At 38.0% G+C, this 21,287-nt stretch overlaps 1 protein-coding gene across 1 annotated transcript in view; it reads right to left on the reverse strand.

Annotated features, from left to right (window-relative positions):
* The window catches only part of LOC129377188 (teashirt homolog 2), a 52,052-nt gene extending 36,591 nt beyond the window's left edge, over positions 1-15,461 (reverse strand). The window contains exon 1 of the mRNA XM_055056973.1: positions 14,768-15,461. Within this exon, the coding sequence (XP_054912948.1) occupies positions 14,768-14,807 (40 nt within the window). The 5' untranslated portion in view covers positions 14,808-15,461. The remainder of the gene's footprint in view (positions 1-14,767) is intronic.
* Between the last annotated feature and the right edge of the window lie 5,826 nt (positions 15,462-21,287).

Below are 21,287 nucleotides of genomic sequence, written 5' to 3' on the forward strand. Positions count from 1 at the left end.
AACAAAATGGTTGTATTTAGTGTTTTAGGATTAGTGCAATGAACTTTATAATTAGTACTCTTCACCACTGTTTGCATTCAGCAAGACATTTAACAGGATCTGAGAACACTGCATGGATTTCTGGGTAATTTGGGAAATAAAATACAAGGAAATTGCCTATGAAAGGAACCAGAACACTCTGGAATGACCAGATGTGATTATTAAAATCTTCAGCGACCATTTCGACCCAACTCACTATAAAAATCTTATGGGCTCTTCGATGCCTTGCATAGTTAAGATAATTATTTGGTCCCAAAGCAGTTTCTTCCAGAACTGCTGTATTGCTCACTGCCTGGCAGACAGATTCATAACAAGCCCAAATGTAGCAGTTAGTCCCACTATGTCCGCACCTGCAGAACAGCTTTATACCACAAAGAACTTGAGTCTGGCTCTCAGACTGTGGTTGCACTTGAGTTTCAAAACTCAAGACTTCAGACTTGACTTAGATTTGAATCCTGAAAACTTGAGACTTGTCATAGACCTGAAATGGACTCAAGATTTAGAAATTGAATCTCGGGAGCAATTAAAAAAGTGTTGACCACACGACTCACAGAAATTTAGGACTCAGAATATAATGGGCTCTCTGTAGTGTTTCTTGACAATGTGTCAATAAAAGTACATAGACATGGCTTAAAATTTTCTCTATTTTTATTTCATTGCATTAAATCCCATCAAGTGGCATTTTTGCAGTAGCTCAGCCACAAATTGCTACCCTGAGAGAAATGTGCATTTTCGCCTGCGAAAGAGTGTGTTTCATTTATTAACAAGGAATGTTTGTGGATCATGGGCTGTAAATGGTTCATAAGAAGCTCTTAATGTTTAATGTAGCATTGTAGTAATAATAACCCCACAAATTCCTCTTAAGCTGAACTTTATAATGAGTAACTCTGGGTTATTTCAGAAGTAAATAAAACTTCTCTACCTGCAGAGATGTAGGCAATGACTTGTGGTTCTTTAAAAGAAAATCACTTTCTGTTTAATTGACTCAGAGATTCAGCATTAACATATTTCTCCAAGTATTTTTTTTTCCTTTTATAGAACAAATGCTCATTTATAATTTTGTTGGATTTTACACCTTATAATTTAAAAAAATAATAATAATCCATGGTTGTTTCATTGGATCTAAAACTGAAAGTTCCAAAACGTAAAACTTTTGTAAGTAAGCCTTTTCCATAGTTCTATGTTTTAGTCAGACCAGCAACAGATATGAAAATGTTCATTTAGGTCATTACAAACTTGAGACCTGACAGTACCTACCAATTGCTTACTACGAAGAGTGATAAGACTTGAAGAGCACATTAAAAAAGCAGCTGGAAAAGGTCAGACTTATATGAGTAAATTTAGGCCTGAACACCTTGACATCCAAATCAATCTCCATAGAAGCTCCTGCTCTAGTTGCTCGACTGCCATTGATCTTGTTCCTCTTCTGATGTCATCAACTAAAAAATAAACAAAACCAAATTTGCCATTGCTTTCTTCAGCAAGCCTTACAAGAAAGTAGAATTTTGTGAAATCCAGCAGTGGAAAGTTTTCATTGTCAGTGCACACAAAAAGAATCCACCACTGGATCGGATGTTTAAGAACCATAACTTTTCACATGCAAGGCACAGTCGTGACAATGACCAGGCCTGGCCAGGTTTTATTGTGATGTGTACACCTGCATTATCATTACCCCCTTAATGAAAAACAGCAGCAACACAACACCATTATTTTCTACACTCCCCGAGGCCCAATGCAGGCTCCTTAGATCCTTAATCCAATCTGTTTACACACACCCACACACACAAACACTTGGCCTTACAAACTAAGAGCCATAAAATATGACTGTAACATATTGCACTATTATAGTTTGCTTTTAGAGGCCTCACTGTCACTCAGTTAATCTTAAGAATGCTGTTCTGGTTTACAAGTAACAGCTGAAAATCAAGAGAAACATGCTCCCATCTTGATAGACAACATGACTTATAGCTGGCCTGGCTAGCAACCTCTCGGATGTCTGGTCTGAGATATATGACGAACAGGCAATTGTGGGAGGACACGGAGTCCCTGAAATTCTTGTAAAAGTGGGGAGGGTGATGAATCTGCATCTGCTCTTAACCGTGCAGACACACTATAGTTATCATCAGTGAGGTCACGGGGTATCATCATGTGTTTGGTAGAGGATGTGTAACCTTGAAAAAGAATGAAAAAAGAGATGCCAAAATGCTTCAGGGAAGCCAGAAACCAAACGCCAGATGGATGCACTTTACTAAAAGCCTGACCACTGCCGCTGCTCAGTCGGTTGCGGCCTCAGCGTCGTGAAATCTGGGTGACGATGACATCACCCCACGCCCACATGAACCATGCATGTGACGTGGCGGTGTACTCCCCATCGGCAGCCTTTGGCACAGTGTTTGCTCTCAGTCGAGACGCAGTTGGGCCATAATTAGACATGCTGCTTCCTGTACAAAGACCTCCCTGTGTAATATTAATCATGTGAGGATAAAGTTGTAAATCCATCCCCTGCGGAAATTCCCCCTGTCTTTCATGTGTTCTCCAAATGGAGAAGAGGGTTCTTTTTGCTTCACTATGAAAGAAGCCACCCTGGCCTTGAAACATGCGGCTAATAACAATTCCAATGCAGCGTTTTGTCAAAGAAAAGGCAACAGAAAAGGCAAATCAGATCAACGTGATAAGCTGAAAATCTACCGCAACCCCCAGCGACCTGATCTTCAACGTGTGAGCTATGATGATGTGAAAAAATATTATGAGAAGATTTTATGGGGTATTTAGTGAAATTAGTTCATCTTCATGGAATATCATGGCATATAAAATGCCGCAGAATAATATTTTTAGTTTCCCAGCATTCATTTTCTTCTCTAAATTAGACCATTCGTCATGCACTCATTACAAAGACAGTCAATTTTGAACCAATTCCAATTGCCTCTAATTTCTAACTGAAATAATGCAAGATGCACATTTTTCATCCGCCTGACATCCATTGACTTTATTATTGTATGAAAATGCCAGAGCGGCGCTGCATAAACACAAAAAAAGTCATCATATTTTGCATTTTGAGATGGAGTTTACTGGTAGGTGTTGCACTCTGCACACAATCTATTAAAATTCAAATCAAATAAGAGAAAAGCTTTTTTCAATCATCATGCAAATAAGTGCTATATTAGAAAGCAGAGTTTGAAAAGTTGTTTGTTTCATTCACTCACTTTTGCTTCAGATTAACTGCAAAATTTGGCTTGGAGGTAGTGCAGCTGACAAGAAATCACTTTAAGTAGCTGCAAAGAGCACGCAGTCCGAGCCATAGGCTACAAAACACCGACATGTTGTATGCTTCTCCTTAATCAAGCTGTAAGTACAACAGAATTATTCTACATTCATCACGGACACCTAAGCTGTCACTGCTGTTTAATGAGTATCAATTAAGCTGTTTCAACAGACTAGCTCAGCACATAGTGCAGACACAAACAGGCAGGCACAGCCCTAAGGAGAGGCTTCTTAACGCCGAGCCACATTGGGCCTCAGACATAATTTAGGCTCGGTATCGGGGCTGGAACAAAGAAAAGAAAATATGAGAAGAGATGTACAGAATTTCATTTTAATATGTTTTAACATTATTCTGGCATTTTGTCCATTTTAAAGCACTCACATTACACCTAGGTGCAACATGATATAGATTATTTGACAAATGCTTTGCAAAATTATAACAAAAAAAGTAAATGTGAAATGTATCTATTATGCAAACACATATGGTGTTACATGTTTGCATTCAGGGATTACTTTATCAAAAAACAAAGTACCTTTTAGTGTCAACTTTCATTTTATTCGAGTCTTTATTTTGAATTCAAAGTGCACCTCAGAGATGCATGGGGTAGAATAATAATGTGTTTAATAGAGTGCATGATCCACTGGACCCCCTGCTATGGGGAAAAACTAATTCTTGTCACTTAACATTCAGTTTGACATTAAAGCTTGTTTGCTGCTAACAAAAATTATCAAATGAGGCAGTCACTATTTGAAAGCTCTGCTAATTAGAAAGCTGAAGTTTTACCCCTCAAAGCAGAGCTTCCATAGAGAGAAGAGCAGCAACACACAACTTATTGTGCTGGTTTTATGGCACATTGGAGTCTTTACTTCACTATTAAACAAACTTTTGAAAGCTAAGACATTGGTCAAAGGCAGTTGGCAAACTAATTTAAAGTTTGTATATTCACTTTAAAGTAGGGGAGGAGACCAGCAGAAAATATGTGATTATTTGATATCCAAAGCCACATGACATCTTCTTAGTTATTAACATTACCTTGACATGAGTGTCTAGCATGAAACGCTTCAATTCAAAGCAGTGGATACGTTTATACAAGATAAAATAACTTATCAGAGCCCCAAACATATCAATCAACATCTAAATGGATGTTGATTGATACCGCAACCCCCAGCGACCCCCATGTTGATTGATACCGCAACCCCCAGCGACCCCCAGCTGTCTGATAATTTTATTTACAACAAATTTTGGTCAGACATTAAACTCTCATCCACACTTGTTTTCCTTAATTCAAATGGAATCATAAAATACATATCAGGATGATATAAATTCAATATATATTATTGGGATGTTTAATCTCAGTAAATCTGATTATTTGTTTGTGTTACCGCAAGATAGTTTCTTCAGTAAAGGTATTGAAGAAGCTTTATTGAAGCTGCTGATCTGCTGATTTCAACAATGCACCTCCGCAGAGGTAAAATTCAAATTTTATATACACAGCTCTCGAAAAAAATTGAAACCACTGCACTGATCCCCATTGAAAACCTCTTGGTTATTCCTCCAAACATTGATTTATGAACTCTTCCTGAGTAAAAAACATTAGTATTGTTGTTTCTAAATGAATATGAACTGGTTCTCTTTGCATGATTTGAGGTGCATTTTTTGTTATTTTCATCATTTCTCATTTTCTGCAAATAAGTACTAAATTTTGCTTGGAATTTTAGAGACATATTATCAATAGTTCATAGAATAAAAGAACAATATTCATTCGACAAAAATCTATAAAAAGTAAAATCAGAGAAATCGATAATTTTAAGTGGTCTCTTAAATTTTTTGCAGCGCTATAAGAAGAAGAAAGTAGTGCAGAGTTATTTTTTTCACCTTTACTTGTACAGCTAAATCTAATTGAGACATGAGTTTTCATTTTCAAGAGCGACCTGCTGATTTGATACCATTGTTCTGCTGTAAATGGCTGATGATCTCTATCATAGGACGTCGTTTCACCAAAGGAAGCTTGGCAGCATTAAAAGGCATAATGTGGGAGACACTTTTTTCGCTGCCAGAGTGGCTGGACTGTACAGAGAGTGAAAGCCTCTGTTTGACCCCAGAAGAGAAAGACAGACGATCAGAGGCCATCGAGGTGAACAGCAACGCTGGAACATTGACTGGATTCATCAAATTAGCTTCCATGTAATTGTACTGTATGACGACTCGTAAAACATGTCGGCCATAAAGCTGTCGGGAAGCCATCAGCCTGGTGCTAAATGAAGTTACAAAAGGTGCAAGGTTCACAACTTCATACAGTGGAAGAGTAAAGCGTCCAGCAGCACAGAGTCTGCCGGTGACCTCATCAATTGTGGTAACCATAGCGATCAAAAAACCCATACTGGTTGAGAGTCGGTATTTATTGCTTATTAAAACACAACAATTAGTAAAAATGTTGTTACTGCTAGTCCAATAAGCTATTCTATTTTTTATTAATAATAAGCACAAGACATCCTAGATTTGGTGAATCTTTGTATACACAAAGTGCAATTTAATACTCAAAACTAGATCTGCTGATTTCGACATGCACCTCAGCAGAGACTTGATAAATAATTTTCTAAACCTCCACAACACCTGACTGCATATTTAGCAGTCTGACCTCCCAGAGACTCGCGGAGCATGCAGTGCGACGGCAGTTTACCTTTGTAATTGTTACAGATCACACCATTAGCACAATATTGTCATAGCTCCTGCTCCCGCAGTCTGCAGCAGCTGAGGGTTAATTTGCATAATAAATCTTAATTGAAGCTCATTAAGGATTTGATAAGAAGCAAATCAGGTACACCGCCGGATAACTTAAGATTAATGTTTTCTCCGTCTTTAGGCGCTCGCGTATTAAAGAGAAATGTCACGTTCATTAGCAGAAGTTTAACATTGCCGTGCATCAGGTGAAGTTTAACTTCAGCAGTAGGAATAGGCTGGGGTGAGATTCCCAGGGTAGCAGTAAAAATAAAAAAAATTATATGTAACATGATCCTTTTATTTAGCACAGGATAGAAGCTATTTCTAATTATTGCTGCTAAATTGCATTATAAAAATGTAATCTATAACTTGACCCGAGCAAAATGAATAACAAGCCAGTTTTGAAAGTTTTTCAATCAACAGCCTTATTTTTGCAGAGCTTCACAATACTTTGAATTTGTTGCTGCCTGTGTAGAATAATACAGTCGAAAAAAAAACTTTTATTAACTGGTCATTAGCAGAGCTATCTGCTGATGTAACAGTTCTGCAGTCAGCTGTATAATAGAAATGCCAAGTTAGTAATAACATTAATGGGAGACATTCCTTTAGCTTCCACCCATAACTTTTCAAATAACCAACATTATTTCTGGTTAACTACAGAAATGTACAGGACTGACAAATTGTTTCCTGAAACCAGGTATTAAACTATTCACAACTGTTGTATAATCACTTTAAAATTAAACCACCATTAAAAGCATATATAATAACAATGATTTTACACACACCAATTTTTTTTATCATCTATCAAACACAGTATCTCCAGGGCTGAGTATATAGCAGACATTTCAACCACCAATGAGTGCTAAATGTTAAACACAGCAGCATTTTAGACTTTATAACTGCGAAGGAAGACAATTAAAATTCAGTTTGCCTTTACGAGGTACGTACATAAACTACAGGAATGGTCCGCTGCCACAAAACATCTACAAGGTGAGTTATTCCTGTTTGGATGTATGTGGTGGTATTTGTCTTAATAACTGGAACATAGATTAAACCAAGTCTTCATTCCAATATTTTATTATGATTTTTGATCATTCCGATGACGATATTTGAGGACAGATTAAGCAACAGACAATTCAAGCAGCTTGAATTGCCTGTTGCTAAAATGTCCTATACAAATAAACTCCCTTTGCCTGTTGGATTTCTTCCCAGCTTGTCAGAATTACCAAGGGTCTGCTTATACTCCAAAATAATACACTTTTTTGGAGGGGGGGCTGAATTACGTCTTTTTTGTTAATCGCATTAATTCATCAAAGAGACAAAGACAAAACTTCCTGCAGTCCTCCACAAGAAAAGCCCTTCGCACAAATGAACTGCACATATAAGATATTTAAAAGCTAATGAAACAGCTAAGACTTTCCTCTTTGCTCATATAAACTCAACAGTCTCAATGCAAGGAACTCTGTGTGTTCAGCTGCAGACTGTAATTGTCGGTGACATCATTAAACAAAGGTAATTTGACTGTTAATAGAAATAACATACTATATGGTATTATTACTTCCATCGCTACTTCCACTAATGATAAAAATAAAACTGATTACATGTAAGCTGCTCTTGTGGATTAACGTCAGCCTCTAATAATACTCCTTGCCTAATTTTAACACATTTTAGCAAAACTAATATTTAGAACTGTGATAAATTTGCACACAGTGAGCCTAATCATGATGTTAATATTTCCTTTTATTACATACCTGGCCAAAACAGGTAAGAGAGGTTCAGTCCAGGGCAAATCTGCTCCAAACAAGAAGAAAACTTCCTCTGGCATTTTCATAAAATAACCTTCTGTAGAACTAACTATAGGAACACCATGATGGAAAATCTGTGATTTTAGATGCCGTGCGTATTTTTAAAAGCTTGGCATCCTTACAACAGGTAACTGGTCCATGCTTTTTTTTTTTTTTTTCAGATTGAAATCCTGATTATTTTAATTACAGTTTGGAGAAATGCATTCAGTGTTCTTCCATTTGAATGAAAGCACAAGAGGAACGGCAGCCCATTCGCTGCCTGTCTGAAATCAGAGAGGCCTGATTTTTAAAGCTCCTAAGGACCTCTTTCAAAAAGACATCTCCGGTTAGGCTAACCTGATCCGGCTGTGATTGTTTTCGAGAAACCTCCAAACCATATGGCCTGCATACATGCCCTCTGCCTGACTACGCATGTAGGTCAACTACTACAAGATGGATGTCTTCACTTAAATCATCTCAACTTTGTATGGACACAGATTACGTGTTGACACAACTGCATAGGATATAAATTACCAAGTTCTAAACTGTAGTGGGAAATGAATATCATTGGAATAACACAAAGCATATGAGCTGCAGTGAGTTTTACCATAAACCACGACAAACCGTACCTGCTCTGTGGAAATCAATAGCAGGCCCACTGTGCTACTGTATTAACTGCAAGCTTGCCTTGCACTCTTATCCTCTAAATCCACATAAATGAACAATATAAGCTATAAAGTCTCCTCCCCATATTCCTCTGTAAATCATTATATCTGTAGGGACCTCGACAAAATACCATAACATAATTTCTTTTGTACTTGGAATGTCTGGCAGAAATAATGAGTTTCAGCCTCCCCGCAATAAACTCTCCCAATATTCTAGTTATTGTCAGGCTTAATGAGTAAAAGAGAGAAAAAAAAGAAAAACATAACAAGAAATAGTGGCTTTTCTGCAGCAATGATCACACGGAAACATTATCCACATGAATCACCTCCGACGGCATATCAAATTGTGTCATTTGCCTGGAAACTAGTACAGGTCTCAGAGGGAAGGAGAGGTGAATGAGCGGTTGCTGTAGAGAGGTGCAACATGGCGCAGGAAACTTGCCTTGAGACCCATCATAACAGGCTGCTTTTTTTTTTCCACACAGGAGAGCGAGATCACTGCACTGGAGGGCAACGGGAGTCTCGCTTCTTATCACCGGGACAGCGCACCGCCTCGTTGGCCTCGCGCGCAAACAAAAGGCTTCCACAAACCACTCGCTATCTAAACCTGTCACCTACATGTATGATAAAACGCACCGAGATCATTCTAACGCCACCTGACTCCATGCTGCTTTTTTTTTTCCTGCAGCAGACACAAAACTAGCTGATGAGGAGAAAGTTATTAAGGAGCGTCTCTATGGGAGCGCTAGAAAGTTGGAGAATTGCAAGCTTTGCAACAAAGTGAAAGTTTGCTTTTGCTCACAAGCTACTAAAAAATTTCAAGGCTGGATTTGATCAAAACAAAACATTTGCCTTGTTGACATGAATTCAGAGATGCAGCTCAGAGAAAACATACACTTTTAATGACTGCTAATGATAACGCTCCCCTGTAACTTTATCTAAAGTTCTCTTAAGGCTATGAAAGAAGCACATTAACGAACCCAAAGGTATGTGATCTGGTGTTAAACAGGTTTTTCAGAGGTGATAAAAAATGCATCTTAAAACTGCTTCAACTGTAGCATGATTTTCAAGGCCAAACAGAAGGCTTGCCTCCTTGTTTTTATGGATTCCTTCCTAAATTGAGAGGATTTTCAAACATCAAAAAGAAATAAATGAGTCATTTGTTTTGTTTTGACAGAATTTGCAAAGATTATTACAGTAGAAACATCTGACAAATAAGAACAAAACAATCCTCTTTACCTACACCAGAAATGAATTGTGCCTTAAAATCAGAAACTTAATTTAAACTCAAGATATAAAAAGATAAAAACAAATTTTGTGATAAACGACCCGCACAATATCAGAAAAACATCTAATTGCAATACTATTTCTAAAATGATTACACCAGTTCTGATTAACCTACATTTCTCTGGCTCTTTTCTATCTGTGCCATTTCAAAACCTCCTCTCCACTCTGTGAGCTTTAAGACCTCAAACAGTAAAAATATACATTAGGTTTGGCAAATTAGGGCAATAGGAGTCCATACAAGTGATCAAATATATTGTTGATTTGCATAGCTGAACTGCATCAGGTTGACAGCTAATACTCAACTGAATATTGTGGTCGTTAGTGATTGCAATTTTTCCACTGAGAATTGTGATAAATCCTAATACAAAACAAATGCAAAAAAACAAAACAAAGTGATCAAAATTATATGTGTCCAAATGTTGGAATGTGACAAGGAATGAAAGTAGCAGCAAAATGTATTTATTTTATTTTTTTTACTGTGCATATTTTCTCACATTTACAGTAATTATTTTTTTAAAAAAAGGAGCACAATTTCAATCACTTTTACAGCACTGGCAGTAATATAGCAAGACAATGTGGAAATGTGACCAGAGGAAAATAGTGAATGCATCTCCCCCTCCCCTGCTTGTTGCTGCTCACTTCCAATCAGCTGACCGAAAGAAGACTATCAGACATTCCCTGTGTTTACAACAAACTCAAATTTAGCAGACGTGGAAAGTAAAATATCGCCATTATTAGCTTCTAATAATGTTACGTTATAAAACTACCATTGGCATAACTCTTGAGCAGCAGATTGCAGGCTAGCTAAGTAGGCAAATAGACTGACTAATAACCTGCTAATTTCAACATATTATAATCCCAGTTTTACTCTATGAAGAACAAATATGCTAAAATAAAAAAAATAAAATAAATACTGTGCAATAAGCAACAACTGAATTTAGCCAGAGTTCTATATTTTTTGTAAATATATGAACCACAATCAAAATAAAAATAAATATTGGAGATTTAACTGTAAGAATCAATGTTTGCGTATTTTTGCAGCAGTGTGAATGCTACCCATGCTGGCCCAGGCCTCATTCGAGCAAATACTTCAAAATATACTTAAAAGTCTCTTACAAGAGTTGAACTGTGAGATTACTGAAAGACTTTCATTCAAAAGTGGCCAAAGAATTTCACTTTCCACTGTAATTCAACACAAATTGTTTGTGAAATCATACCCACTTCAATCTAAGCTGTGAGAACAGAAAATAAACGATTTAAGAACCCGACAGACCCAGCACAATCCGGATACAGCAGACGTGGATTTAGAGTCAGCAAACTCAGGAGCTGTTGAGAATATTTACATGGAAGAAAGAAACAAAAAATAAAATAACAAAAGTAACTAATTTTCTAGTGTTTTCTAAACACAGATTACTTTTTATCTGCTTACTTTTTCTCAAACTTATGTCTACCTGTGATCTAAAGAAAAAGAGAGACAACTGAACAAGTCCTAATCTGATATTTCCAGGCCTTACGTTTTCTGCTGCTTTCCCTGCAGATTTTCTCATCCCGAGCCTACTTCCCTTTTTCTACTTAAACTGGATAAACAACATCTGCCTTGATCGTAGGATGTTTTTCCTGAACAAACCACTTAGGAGGAGTTTCTGCAAGCCAATTCCCACAAGCTGCTGTCAGTCACTTGCTGGCACTGCAACACTTAATGCCTTTGTCTGTTCTCCAATTTATCTTGTTAACAGCAAATTGGGCTAACGGCTTGAAGCACGGAGCTATTGTAAAAAAAAAAAAAAGGAAAAAAAAAAAAAGAAACTGTTAGGGGAGTACTCCCACGGCCACAGAATAACATATGGCCCCCTTCACTCAAAAATGCATCCCGAGCACTTATAGGGCTTCGTGTTTACACCGTATATAAACCTGATACACAAATTCCATCTTGGACATGGCGGCCTGTTAGCCTCTGGCTTTGTGATGCCTGCCCAGTAATAAAGCAAAGCTTTAGTGCAGCCTATTCTGCACCGGTGAGTAATTGGCATTCTAAATTACCATACAGACCGTGCTTGCAAAAGAGGTAAATCTGTGAATAACTGGCCTTTACTTGGAAAGGCCAGTGGAAGTATTCACAAATATTACTAGGTTTTTGTGGAAGGGGTCCGGGGGAGAGTCGTAATATTACAATCCTCAAAAAAGGACAAGCAAACAGGATGCTGAATCCGCAGGATGAATGTCTAAACTGGCAATGGGGTTCGTTTTGGAGAAAAAAAAAAAAAAACAATTTTCACCAAGAGAGAGATGCTGCATCTTTAAGAGTGCCACCAAAGACAAAAAAAGGAAAAAAAAATGAAACCTATTCCTTTGCATCTTCCATGCTCTTATTCCAATACTGCTCTCTCCTTGTTCCCCCTCCACACATCATTAAACATATTATTATAACATGACTGTCAGCCCGCGCCTCTCCTCGCTCCGTTCTTGCTCTGCCAGGTAATCAATTTGTCGTCACTCTCTGTAACCCCAGTAAAGTCATCAAGTGAAATGAGTTACAGCTGCAAAGAGCCTTCAAGAATACAGAAAAGAGGGAGGGGGGAAGAGGGGTGAGTACTAGTGGGGGGGAGTGAGAAGGGGAGGGGGCAAAAAAAAAAAGCGAGAAAAATGACAACACAGCCCAGGAATATTCCACCGCTTGATAGCACATCCCAGGTCTTGAAGATGAAATATTAATGCACAATTTGTTTATCTGCGGGCCCACATCTCTCCGGTGCCGAGCTGTTAATTTTCTATCGGCACAGACAACGGATCAGTCAGTCATGAACTCTTCACAGCCATTACCGGGAGACATTTTGATTAAGTATTCCTAATGTAGTGGATAGGAAAGAATGAAAACACTCTGCCTGCCAACTTTTGATTGACCATTAAGCCACTGATGAATGTGCCTGTCAAAGAGGAGACAATTACCTCAACAATGAAGAAACTCTTCTGGAAGGCTTATTTCTCTGTAGGGCTGACACATTTACCAGAGTACAGGCGAGGCAGCTGAGAGCGTGTAAAGGGATCACTTAGGCATCTTCTCAAAAGTTCTCCGAATAAAAGCTGGGGGCATTGTTTCGCAGAAAAGGCGGCTTTTCCGAAGCCTCGGGGTGTGAGGTGGGAGGGCAAGGGGGAGATAGAAAAAAAAATATTTACTGTGCGAATGTATGGCGATGTGAGTGAGCGTGTGTGTAAACTGAGAGTGTGTCGCGCAGATAAGGGTCTCAGTATCTTAAGCGGCTGCAAAGAGATGCTATTATTTGGCAGAGAACAATCGCCATCTGGTTGCTACATCCGCAGCCGTAATAAAGACTGATAACTCCTCGACGCACCACAACCAAGTAATTGCATCCTCAGAACGCCGGAATGCCCTTGATCAATCTGGGTTTAATCCAGCAGCTCCATCACTGCTGAAGCTGTTTGTTTTAAGGGAAGTTTCAGGAAAAATGGAGTGCAGGAAATGAAAGAGGCGGCGTTACGTTGAGTTGTGTGACTGTGGTCAGAATTTTTCTACTTTTTTTTTCTTCTATTGCTATAAACATGAGATCATAAAAAAGCATCAGAAGATGAAGATGATGAGTTTCACAAGCAAATGATGTAGCCTTCTGTACAAAAAAACCCCAAAACAAATCCGGTGTGTTGTGGAGGTGTGCTTTACTCTTTTTCTCCTGGATAGACCTCACGTAAGTAAGTAAGTGTGTGTGTGTGTTTCCGTGTGTGTGAGGGAGTGCAACCCATTCTCCATTTGTCCATAAGATTATGAAGAGTTCATACAGAGTTCATCTGCTACGGATACAGTGGAAGCAGCACATCTTTCAGCCCCTCTCTTCTCCATGCGGGTCAAATCGAAACACCCTCAGAGATTTTGTTATTTTATTCAGCTGTGAGAAAAAGTTTCTAAACAGCGAGTTAATAAACACCCTGTGGCTGATTTTAGAATCATGAAGGAAGAAATAAACAACAATTATGCCTTTAACTGTTGTTTAGACATGGGCCGGGTATTCAGGTATTGACTTTTCAAATCACTTAAAATTTTCCCTGAATACGTTCCAACAATCTGCTAAAAGGAAAGAGCCAAAGTGACCAGATTTTTTCCGACTTTGCATGTTAATAGAGTAACCTTAACCTCTCCCTCCCCCGCCAGCTACTGCACACTGCCAGCCAGCTGGCTGAAAGAAGGGAACTACACTTTCCATTCACTTACAAAAAAAAAACAAATATTCAAATTTTGTAAATATTTACAGTTGTGAAAGTAAAAACTAAAAGCTGCTCGCTGATTAAAGCAGCAGATAGCCCAACTAATTACCCATCTAATAGAATGTTATTATACTTCCACCGGTGCTCAAGAAGACAGAGAATAATATAAATCTTTTACATTCTGCAAAAAACTACCACTTAGTTCTGTATCAGCTTTTTATGTTTCTGCTTAAGTCTAAACCTCCTAATCAGAATAACAATGAATAAATATTATATGTATATATATTATTCCTAAAGTACAGATCAGTATTATTTACTTTAGCAGCTTTAGGTTTATGAAAAACAATTAGATCAAGTTATGCATTTTATTTATTGTTTACCAAGCTCATGCCTTTATTTATCATATTATTATGCCCCCTAGCTCCCCCATCCTTTCATAACTGTTTGGATAATTTGTTTTATGCTACATGTACCCCCCACCTTGCTGCTGTAACATTGGACCTGAGCCCAAAGTGAACCCTGATGGGTCCCATCCGGAGGTCCCTGAAGAAAATACAGCTGTTCGGAGTCTGCGTTCAGATTATTTACAGTTATATAACTCTGTCCTGAATAAACTACAAAATTCCTGCTTAGCTGGGGGCTCCTTGGGACACACAGGAGGAAGGAGGCGGAGGGGTGTCGGAGGAGGGGGGGTCCCACTGGATTAAAGTTTGAATTGTGTTTAAAACCGGTTTCCACACAGAAAAGGAAAAAAATCCCACTCGTGTTAAGAAGATTCTCTTTTTGTCGCTTACCCGCAGCCCGTTTGGGAGCCTGCTGCTTCCTCCGTGGCATTTTTGCTTTTCTTTTTCTTTCTGGAGTCGCAGCTCACTTCACTGTGTCCAGGTGAAATCTGAATGCGGTCTGTACGACAGTCCATGCATACACACGCGCGCACACACGCACTCAACCGCACGCACACGGAGCAGAGAGTGCGGAGTGTGTGTCAAGTCTCTATTTCTCCCTCCCCGAGTTGCTCGGCGCGTTTTTTAACAAAAAAAGAAAAAGGAAGAAAGAAAAGAATCCAAAGAAGGGATTGTTCTCAAAAGCGAGGAGCAGATGTTTCAACCGCGGGCTCTCTCTGTTCACCTTCCTCTTCTTCCTCTTCCTCCGGGCTGCGAGTCGTCTCTTTTCACCATCCGCTTTTGTCCATCAGTGCCTCGTACGTTGATCGATGTGTGTCAGTCAGTCAGAGAGTCCGGGCAGAGCGGTTGTTGTGGTTTTCTTCCGTCCGTGGATAAAAAATCTGCGCGTAAAAACGAAGAAAAGGCGTTCTGGTAATGGTACGGTGGATTACGCACGGTGCAGGCGGAGGGGGAGAGGCGATGCCAGCAGACATCGATCCATAGAACAAACTGAACATTAAAAACTCCTCCCTCCTCGCCTGGACTTGATGATGGCAGCGAGACATTTGTTACACTAGATAACCATGAGTTTATTAAAGGAACAGAGGCCAGAGAAAATACACGGGAGCCGGGGCTGTGTGAGCCGCGGCTGCTTTCTGTCACTCTCTGTTTTTCTCTGGCTTTTCTGCCTCACAGCTTCCGCTCGGCTCGCTGGAAGAAGTTTGAAATATCTCAAAAAAAAAAAAAAAAAAAAAGAAAAATGAATGAAGTTGCTCGAGTCACACGCCGGTCATAAGAACATTCATGTATATTTCAATGAATTAAAATATCACTGAGAAGCTCATTTATACCCATTATAACTCAAAAAATGCAACTCCGTCAAATGCATTACACACACAATGATATATTTCAAAACATTATTTTTTTAAGTTACCTGAAAAAAAAAACTTTATAAAAACATACAATAATCTATAAAACGTAATTGCTACGGAAGGTAGACGCACATAGTCTAGCAATTGTGGATGGAAAGTTGAGTGGAAGGAAAAAATGCAACTATAAATAAAAAAATGCAAGATCATCTAAATACTTCAGAATATTAACAGAAAGCTCATTTGGTTCAGCAATATAATTCAAAAGGTGAAACTTCTCCACAGTCATTACAGTGGTATATTTCAGCTCTTCATGTCAGTATATTTTGATGGGCAGGAATCAAATACTGAACTTAAAAATGTTTTTAATACAAATTGTTTTAACCTTTTAAGAACCTTTACACTCACAACAATGATGGTTTCCCTGACACTTATCTGTACATTGCGAACAGTCCACAAGTCATTACGTATATTTATATGTAAGCATTTATTTGTGGTGAAACAACAAGAGTTACAACAGGAGAGGACAGAATATGTCTGGTTTCCAAGAATGAAACTAGAACTCTAGGATTACCCATTTTCATAAATAAAAGTTTAACAAATCATTAAAAATAACTTTATCCAAGTTTCTCCAGACCATTTTCTTTTACAAGACTAAATTTTATTGTGAAAGACAAAACACCATAAGAAATTGACTTCACAATTGTCTTTGACTAGGCTAAATATTTAAGGTTTGGAAAAAAAAGAAGTCTGTTATAACAATAAAAGGCCCTTTTCTTCACCACTTTAGTGCTTACAGTCTAAAGGGGGTAAGCATTGCCCATCAAAAACGTGTTCAGGAATAAAATGATGGATAACATTTTTGCTGCTTCAAGTGTGGCACCCCTGACATAATGCTGCCCTGGGCACTGAGTCACGTCGTCCAAATGAAAAACTACAACTAGTCAAGCAGAGGTTATACTCTAATATGTATAAAAATTTTAGAAATTTACCAAAACCCCAAAAGCAAAGCTAATCTAAAGTTATGCAAACAGGAAAATAAAACAAAGGATTATTATAGCTATAAAATTTTAACTCTTTTACTAAAACTGACAGAAAAGGGAATTGAAAGTTGTTTCAGTTTACTCCACACAATGTTTTTATTCTAAAATTGTTATCTCCACACGCTTTATACCCAAAACAATATTTTTTCTTAAGCATTCTTTTACACCACATCTTCCATATGTGGCTGTTGCCCCACAAAGGCTCGCTTTCTTTTTTAAAAGCCTCTCATGACCTAATCAAATATGAAGCTGAGGTGATGGATGACTTCATTTCAGAGAGACAACACCCCTCAGAGATCCAGGCTCGCCCCGCATTACAAATGGCTTCCTGATAATATTCCATCACCCTATTTTGTGTCTGTCACTCATTTCACCAGTGATACCCGAGACCTCCCGTGAACTCCACCTGAACTTGTGCGATCAATCATGGCTCAGATCAAGCTTGAGCCTTACCTGTTTGACAGCTCTTAACACCCTGTGTGTACACAAAGCGTACGCGCGGCGCAACAGCCGTTGCAGCGGTGCCCACCGCCGCCTCACCTTATCTCTCCATGAAAGGCCTCGCTCCACTGCAACCCACACCCACGCTGTATTCGTGCCACAGCTGCTTCTCTGCGCCTTTACGCCCAGACTGTAAAAAATAAAAAAAAAAGTTTCTCATCATTTACAACTTTTTACCGGCCGCTCATGTGTGACATCCATGTGCAGATGGCGGAGTCTGTCATCCTTTGAGTCTTGATGAGCTTCTCCTATAATCACACGCCTGCCATTCGCATACCTGGCTGCGTTAGGATTTTACTCAACATGTTCCTTTTTAGTTGTTTTAAATATAAATATCGTTGATGGAAACAACCTGTGGCTTTCATCACACTCATTAGAAAGCAGAGCTGCTTCTCTAACAAAAAGACAAAAACAAACAACAGTTTGACCATTGTTTGCATGTACAATGCCCTGCACATTTTTTGGGAACGCTGATAAAGATTTGTAAAAAGCAGTAAAATACAGTGATCTTTTTTTTTTTTCTTTTCAGAATCATTTATACATTTATTTATTTTTTTACTTTAACAATTCTGAGACGAACATTTCACATTAGAAAATGTCTTCTTTAACTTTCTTCTCCATTAGACTCGTCCCTGATAATTGTAAGATTTGATGAGTGTCGGTAAACATTTAGTGATCCATCACTTACTGCACAAAGGTCTGTCCTCCTAGCTGCTCTTCAAAATGGGTAAGACAAGAGAACATGTCATTCATGGATACTGAATTTTCTGAAAATGGCCGCACAAAAACATTGGCAGTGTTTTCAGTGCTCACAAGAACTTTTGAGCCACAGTTTACGACAGCTCTGGAAAAAATGAAGAGACCACTGCACTGAATCCCATTGAAAACCTCATGGTTTTTCCACCAAATGTTGATATACGAACTCTTCCTGAGTTAAAACATTAGTATTGTTGTTTCTAAATGAATGTGAACTTGTTTTCTTTGCATTATTTGAGGTCTGCAAGTACTGCATCTTTTTTGTTATTTTGACCGTTTCTCATTTTCTGCAAATAAATACAAAGTTTTTGCTTGGAATTTCTGAGACATGTTGTCAGTAGTTCATAGAATAAAAGAACAATGTTTATTTTACTAAAACACATACGTATAAAAAATAAAGTCAGAGAAATTGATCATTTTAAGGTGACTTAACTTTTTCCAGAGCTGTTCCTGCCTGCAACAGTGGGTGTTGTAGCCATCTTTGACATTTATGCATATTTTATTATGTACTGTAATCATGGTAAATAAAAAGGCATAGATACCATAAAGATACCACTTTTATCTTTACTAATACCTCACATTAGATTACTGTTGGAAATGCAGAAGGTTCCTATGAAACTCTTCTTAAAAGTGATGCTGAAGTCAAGAATACAATGATCCTCCAACTTTCTGCTGTAGTTTTCAAATTCCTGTTGAAGAAAGCTCTCACATCCCACATCATTTTCAGATTCATTATTGGCAGACATGTCACTAACTCTTCAGTAGTAGGAGTCATAACAACAGCAGCTGTAACCTCTCCAGCTCCAGGCACAATTTATTGAACATGTTCAAAATAATTTTTGATTATCATAAATTTATTAGGAAGTGTCACGAAATATATCAGAAAACATCTGAAAATATCTTGACATATTTTTTCAGTTAGTAAAATAGTGTCCCGAAGGGTTCAAAAAGCTTAAAAATGTCTCTGAAGTAAACCAACCAGTGACAAACTCTTAAGTATCACTAAAAATGGAATTACAGATTGATAAACAAAAGTTATAAAAAGTCAGAATAAGGTTAAAGGAGAAGCAGAACAGTCAAGATGTCTGACTGTCCAGTGGTTTTTCCCAAACACTACTGTTTATCTTGGCATCATACAGTTAGGTGAAACATAATGGAGGAAAATAAAAGCAGATTTCCAAAGCAAGAACTGCAACAAAACTTTCACTGTTTAACCATGTAATTGCAACAAAAGGGGATTTTTATCAATTTAAGGATTCTTTGTATGTGGACAAAGAGTTGTAAAGGGTGTTGTATGTAAGCTTGAGTCAGTTCTGGAACAGTAAGTGTGCCCTTCATTTCTTGGAAAACCAGTCATAACACCTTGGAAGCACAAGCAAAATCAGCCTTTTATTTACTGTCAGCAAGGTGGTTTAAGTGCAAGTCTTTCATTTGAACACTTTTGACCTCTGATGTTTGCTGTGCAGTAGTTTGACTCAGCTTCACAGCCTTTTTTGATCTTAGACAGCAGAACTTTACCCATCAGTATTAAAGATAGTAGTGAAGTTACTCTTGATTGTACGTCTAACATTCAGTCAGTAAGCTAAAGAAGAAAATCCATAGATGTGATCGAAGATATTTAAGGTGACAATTTTTGATGATTTTCAAAAAATGTAATCTGAATGGGTTGTAACTTCTAGTATGAGCCTACAAGTTTATCTAGAAGGACATAATAAAATCTTCACGATACTTATTAATATAAGTATCATGTAAACCAGTCCAAACTAAAAGTGTTGTAATGAGTTAAGTTTCAAAGGAGTGATAGTTTAGAAGGTATATGTCATCTTCAGATATTATAAAATACTATATTGATATCAAATATGACTTTAAAAAAATGTTTCTTGAAACTGTGCCACTGTCTCTTTAAAAACTCTTGCTCTGTCTGAAACTCTGCCTTCAAGAAGTCACGACAACATGAATCTTCTATTAACATTTAATGTTTTATTCATTTATTCAGTGCTGGACTGAGAAGTAGCTCCTCTAATGAGCCCAGCAGGTGCTCAGTTCCACCAACTCTTTGCAAATTGTTGCTGGCTAGTTTGAAGGAGCTGAGAGAGGAAGTTTTAGGGAGGGATACTCTGGGAGGCGGAAGCTCAGAAGGTTGGAAACTACAGATCCAAAGAGGAGCTGCTTCTCGGTTCCACCAACCTTTCTTCACACTTGGTTGGAATGGGAGATTAATGGATTTCTCAAACATGCATGAAAGAATCTGCATTCTCCAGATATATTTTTGATCAGGGAATAAAACTAACATGATGGAAAGCTCCAAAGAGTAAACTTTTTCATAATACTGTCCATTTAAGTATTATCTACAATTAAAAATGCATTTGGTTTTTGTTCATGTTTACCCAACACTTCTGTAAACAAACCAAACCACCTGGACAATTTTCTTCAGTTGCAGCTCATTTGCGGTTCTAATGCGTGAAGCCGCCCAGAATGAGCAGAAGTTATTCAGTAAACTTAACAAAACAGTACAAAAAAAGCAAAAAGGGAGAAATTCAGACATTTTGTGGTTACGCAGACACAGAGCAAGGCATTGCAAGGACTTAAAAGTGTCCCGATCACTTCCACAGTATTTCCACAATAGTTCCTCTGTTTTCTCACTGCAAGAAAACCCCATCACACTTCACTTGCAACTGAGCCCAGGGCAGTTTGGGCTGCATCAGAGTTTAGATGAGCTTTCACACCTTTCCAAACAAAGCAGACAAACCTAGGAAATAAACTCTGGTCAGTGTTAAGCAGACTAAAAACTATTAAAGCACCCACAGAATTGTGTTGGTAGGGGTCCAAATCTCCAGAATGTAGAACAAAAACAGCGATCAGAACCAAACAAATGGAAACTCGGTATAATATGAAAAAATTAAATTAAACTAAGTTAAAACTGAAATTTGAGCAATTTCATCAATAGTTTGCTAAAATAGTTGCAAGTTGCCAAAAGATGTGCAATTAAGTACACTTACTAATGAAAGATAAATGAAGACATTAAACAATGAATCAATAACAATATATAGACACATGATCAATATCAATAGATAGCACGTCTGATAAAATATTCAATCATTTAACTGAACTCTGATCCAGAACCGCATGGCATTCTGGGGGATTGAGGCAGTGGAAAGGCTTCAGCTAAGCAAGTTTGATGGAATCAACTAACTCACTTGGTTACTTAGCATCTCACTCACTCGTTGGTTAGCTAGTAACTTGTTGAGTAACATGTGCAGC

Source organism: Poeciliopsis prolifica, unplaced genomic scaffold (genome assembly GCF_027474105.1).
Source record: "Poeciliopsis prolifica strain line A6 unplaced genomic scaffold, Auburn_PproV2 SCAFFOLD046, whole genome shotgun sequence".
Taxonomy (NCBI): Eukaryota; Metazoa; Chordata; class Actinopteri; order Cyprinodontiformes; family Poeciliidae; genus Poeciliopsis; species Poeciliopsis prolifica.